This window comes from Centruroides vittatus, unplaced genomic scaffold, assembly GCF_030686945.1.
Source record: "Centruroides vittatus isolate TY-2023 unplaced genomic scaffold, ASM3068694v2 contig_394, whole genome shotgun sequence".
NCBI lineage: Eukaryota > Metazoa > Arthropoda > Arachnida > Scorpiones > Buthidae > Centruroides > Centruroides vittatus.
In genome coordinates, this window is record NW_027122210.1 from 186,462 (window position 1) to 191,817 (window position 5,356).

The 5,356-nt window shown below is 38.2% G+C and overlaps 1 protein-coding gene across 1 annotated transcript; it reads right to left on the reverse strand.

Moving 5' to 3' along the window:
- Positions 1–287: 287 nt before the first annotated feature.
- Positions 288–993, reverse strand: LOC136976136 (tigger transposable element-derived protein 1-like). The gene is made up of 2 exons (XM_067271348.1): positions 706–993; positions 288–662 (listed from the first exon to the last, which is right to left on the reverse strand). The coding sequence occupies exons 1-2, from the start codon at positions 991–993 to the stop codon at positions 288–290; spliced, it is 663 nt and encodes a 220-aa protein (XP_067127449.1).
- Positions 994–5,356: the final 4,363 nt, after the last annotated feature.

A 5,356-nucleotide genomic window follows, 5' to 3' on the forward strand; every position in this document is an offset into this window, starting at 1 on the left:
CTTCAATGTGATAAAACTGAACTCCTCCAACAACTGTCTTCCAAAAATGTAGGATGTGCAGGAGCATTGTCCATTACCAGGAAACACTTAAGGGGCAAATGATTATTCTGGTGGTATTTTTTCACACTCGGGCCAAACACTTTATTCATCCACCCAATGAATATTGGCCTCGTGACCCATGCTTTCTTGTTTGCCTTCCACATAACACACAATTTACTTTCAATCACATTGTTTCTGCTAAACACTCTGCGAGTTTCAGAATGGTATACTAGTGAGGGCTTCACTTTTCAATTACCGCTAGCATTACTACACAACAAAAGAGTTAGCGTATCTTTCATAATCTTATATCCTGGCAATACTTTTTCCTCTTGTGTAATGAACGTCCTCTTTGGCATTTTCTTCCAAAAGGGGCCAGTTTCATCGCAGTTGAAAACTTGTTGGGGAATGAATCCTTCAGCTTTTATGTAATCTTTGAATTCGGACAGAAATTTTTCAGCTCCAGAATTGTCTGAACTAGCACCTTCGCCGTGTCTAGTAACACTGTGTATGCCAGTACGTCTCTTGAATTTTTTGAACCAACCTCTGCTGGCTTTAAAATCACTAAGTACACTAGCACTGGTCTCAGGCATTTTCTTAATGAGATCGGCATAGAACAGTCTGGCCTTTTAACATATGATGGTCTTCTGAAACAGAATCGCCATTTACCTGTTTTTGTTTAATCCAAATTAATAATAACTGTTCAACATTTTCAATTGTATGAGATCTCTGTTTCGTTATTACATTTACGCCTTTCGCTACATTAGCCTCTTTTATCGCTTCCTTTTTCAATACAATGGAACATATTGTGGATGGCGACTTCTCGTACATGAGGCTGATTTCAGCAATCTTAATGCCGCTCTCATATTTTTCTATGATTTCCTTTTTCAATTCAATCGTGTTCCTTGCCTTCTTCTTCAAAGGACTGCTGGCTCTGAAAACTTTCTCCGGTGCCATGATGGAGCTAACAGAGTCAAGTTACTAAACTTGATGTGCAAAAAATTGCGACTGAAACCAAAGTGCCAATGATTGCTAATTGTTCGTATCACATATAATTTTGTTAAGAAAAAAAAACACCTTACGATGCACTAACATTTTCGGGAACCACACCCTGTCATTGTCGAGACGATGCCTTCTCTTTAACCAGACAAAAGTCGCTTCTGTTTTCTCGCCTAAACTGTCCTTACATATGCACGCCGGTGATCGGCGGTCCTCCAATCAGCGTCCCCGCTCGTCTGTAGCTCTCTGTAAAGTTTGCCGCTTATTCAAATCCAACGGATTGTACGGAACCATCACTATTGGTCCAGATTCGACCAATCCTAACAAGACACGAGCCACCACAACAGACAGGAAATGAAAGCAATCGAATAGTTTCGCTAGACGTGCTGGTTAATGCTTGCACAACGAGAAACAACGCCATACTGCAGAAGAAAACGTGAGTCGCCCTCTGATTTCGGTTAGGTTGCGTGGGCACACCGACGAAAACCAAGACAAATTTTTCACAAAAAATTCGACGAAAACCGAAACCGACAAAAACCGAGGTATCACTGTACTTAAAATATAAAATTCATAAATATATTTTATTGTTTTCAGTTTGTATATGTGAGAGCAACACTTGGGTGATCTGCCAACGGGGACATTCTCATAGAAAGTTCTTTTTGGTGCACCTATTTAAGTGTTACAAACGAGGACTGGAAAACTCCATGTAGCAGAGCCATTGGCGGCAAGTAAACCTATAACTAACTACCAATGTTTAATGGTTTTATCCACTCAGCTACTGGTGTGTAGATTTGGTTAAGTGATCGGCCTTGAGGTACTTGAAATAGAATCCCATAAATTTTTCGTGACCGATCTGTCCTGAATGTGAAGAAAGCCGCTTCCTTTTGGAACTGGCAGAACCCAAGATGGAGACGGAAAAATTTTAAATAATATAATTGTGGCCGCCAGCGCCAGAGATCCCGAACACTGCCTGGCAACACTTGCCAACGAGTTGGCTGGCAACGTGAAAAAGGAGGCGCAAAAAGTTCGCGGGTTTTTGCCTGGGTGTTGGCCGAGGATGTCGGTGACAGTTCTCACCTTTTTAATAAAGTTTTTTTGTTACTGTTCGTGTTTGTCTGCTTAGTTCTAAAGATCAGTAGGATCGAATGACAAAGTCGTGACCCGAACGTGATGCGATTAACGAACTAACTGGACTTTCAACTGAATTGGATAGTGAACAACTCTGTGTCTTTGAAGGAACATTTTTAACAGGACATGCAGGTATGATCAGTTTCTGAATCGTAAATTCAATAAGACGACTAAGAGTACGTGACTCGGGCTAAGCTAAATCAAAGACTATCCCGCTTTCCTTGTACCCGCATAGTTAGGCGCCCGAAATGGCGGAACAGAACGAGTTGGAAATCTGACGTGTACAGGCAAAAATGCCTATCTTCACTAAAACCAACATCAAATTATTTTTTGTGCAGCTAGACGCAGCTTTTGCCATTAATCGGATTACAAGTGAGAACACTAAGTACAACTATTTAATCAATTCCCTGGACGCGGAGATTCTATCTAACGTCAGTGACTTAGTATTTGACCGTCCAGCCGAGGCTCCGTTTACTAAACTCAAAGATCGACTCCTCGAAATTTTTCAGAACTCCGCTGCTAAATAGGCTAAAATTCTGCTTGAAGATCTGGCGTTAGGAGATCAGAAACCCAGCGATTTACTCCGTAAAATAAGGGAGCTTTCAGCGGGCAAGATTACCGAAGAATTTCTTAGAAACTTGTGGCTCCAACGTCTCCCCAAAAATATTCAGACAGTTCTGGCTGTTAGCAATGATGAACTAGACAAGCTAGCCATCCTTGCTGACAAGGTTGCTGAACTTACAGGACCAATTTAGCTGGCAAGCATCAACTTAGAAGCCGACAATCCCGTAATCAAAAATGTCGAAATGCAGATTTTAGAACTCACAACGAAGGTTGCAGAACTTAATGTATCGCGTACTGCTCGTCCCCGTTACCGTAGTAGAGAAAGAAACCGACATGATCCGAATTCGAGGTATCGCATTAGTTCACGCCCTCGAGAAAGAAGCCTCAATCGTCAGGGATATTGTTACTACCATGATAAGTTTAGATCAGCCGCTAGGAAATGTCGTTCGCCGTGTTCCTTCGACCGAACTGCTGATCAGGGAAACGAGCGCAGCCAGCCGCAGAAACGGCCAGTGGGTCAAGCCTGGCTCCTAAATATAGCCGTCTGTTTGTGTATGACAACAAAACTGACCTAAATTTCTTAATTGATTCTGGAGCAGATTTATCGATCATTCCCAATCGCACTAAGAATCAGCCTACAAAGGTTGAATTGTATGCTGCCAACGACTCTAAAATCTCGACGTATGGAACAAAGGTGCTAGAACTTGACCTCAACTTAAGACGTTCTTTCAGATGGGAATTTACCATAGCTGATGTGCAGAAGCCTATAATCGGTGCAGACTTTTTGGCCAACTTTGGACTCATTCTCGACATCAGAAACAGATTACTGGTTGACCCCCTGACTTCTTTTACTACACGAGGAAGATATTATACAGGACCACCTACTTCGGTCAAAACTATAATCAGCAATTCCCCAATGCAGGATATCCTCAAAAACTTTCCACATCTCACTCGTCCTCGACCGTTTTCAGATAAAGTCAGGCACAACACAATGCATTATATCGAGACACACGGTCCACCCGTATTTGCTAAACCCCGTAGATTGCATCCGGCTCAGCTACAAGTAGCAAAGAACATCTTAATATTCCGTATGATTTATCATTAAAAATCAGTATTAACTAAATTAAATTTAAAATAAAATATTAATAATAAACTAATTCCTACTCCATTTGATAAACAAAACTATATACAGTAGAAACTCGATTATCCGGACTAATTGAAGATAAAGGTAGTCTGGATAAGGAAAAATCTGGATAATCGAAATATACAGTCTAACTCGTTTATAACATCATCCATGGGACCGGCAATTTTCTGACATTATCACCAACCGTTGTTATCTGCAAAGTCTTTTATTATCATAATAAATTTATCATATGTATAAAAATGCAAACTACACGTTTAAATCAACTTTATTTACATTATTATGTCTAAGTTTACATCGATGTAATTAAAAAATTTCAAAAATTACCTTTTATAAGAAATTTCTATTTGTCATAAGTTTCAATAATAGCGGAACTTCCAGTTTTGAGAATAATGTCGAATCAAAAGACAACAATAGGTTAAACTAATGTATGCCAATTAAAAATAATTCAATTATTTCTTTATAAACTATTTAATATAATATGTTGTATTCAAAATAACAGAATATTTAACTATTTAGCATAAAGTAATTTAAAAATGAGTACATAATAACCGATTGTCACATCGTTAAAAGTGTAGCAAACACACCCCACCAAAGTTAGGTAGTGAGAGTACCACCCAGAGTCATCCTATGAAGTGCACTCTGACCCTGGGACTAAACACGTAGTATTTTCTTTGTAAAATAAAATATGTATGTCAAGTTATATTTTTATTACGATGCAAAATGTATTAAAAAGTTTAGGACCATTGTGCCGGGTGACACGTTGTTGGGACAAAAAAAGTTATGCATTCCACATCACGTACTGTACATAAACAGTGTCGCAATCGCAAAGTGCAAATCAGCAAATTTGTGAAATTTTTGCTTATTTTGAACAATCCGGATAATCGAAAATCCGGATAATTGAGGTCCTACTGTAATGCATTACAGAAATTAAAACTTTTATCTAGAACAGTGGTTCTCAAGTAATGTTACAGAAACCCTAGGATTCACAGAAAAAACTACCGAATTGGTGGTTTGTGGTGATATTTTACTGGTCTATAGGGTAGGTCTACTTCAGTACAATTGTTTTACTGAGAATTAAATTTATACAGTATATATCAGGAATGGGCAAATGCAGCTCTTGCTTAGTGTTAATTTTTGTTTTTTTTATTATTATTTTTACAATTTTGTAAAAATATGTTTATTAAAAAATTCAATATTTGTTTTATATTATATTTATATTATATAACAAAATCGCGCGCCTTACCATACTATCCGCCACAACAGTACAGAACTGCGGCTCCCATGCATTTTGCAAAACCTACATTTCGGCTCCCACTGAACTCTTTCTTGCCCACCCCTGGTATATATATTGTCAACTTCTGCATTACTCATTTCTTGCATAAAGGTTAAAATATAAATTATTTAAAATATTAAATATGTATAGGACATATAATATATATATATATTATCATCGACAAAAATCAAAGAGAGATTATAAATTGTAAC

Bases quoted from the DNA above. Each gene is read 5' to 3' on its own strand.
- LOC136976136 (XM_067271348.1), bottom strand. From the start codon at position 993: ATGGCACCGGAGAAAGTTTTCAGAGCCAGCAGTCCTTTGAAGAAGAAG. The intron at 663-705 runs GTAAATGGCGAT...ATATGTTAAAAG, and splicing joins TTTGGATTAAACAAAAACAG to GCCAGACTGTTCTATGCCGA.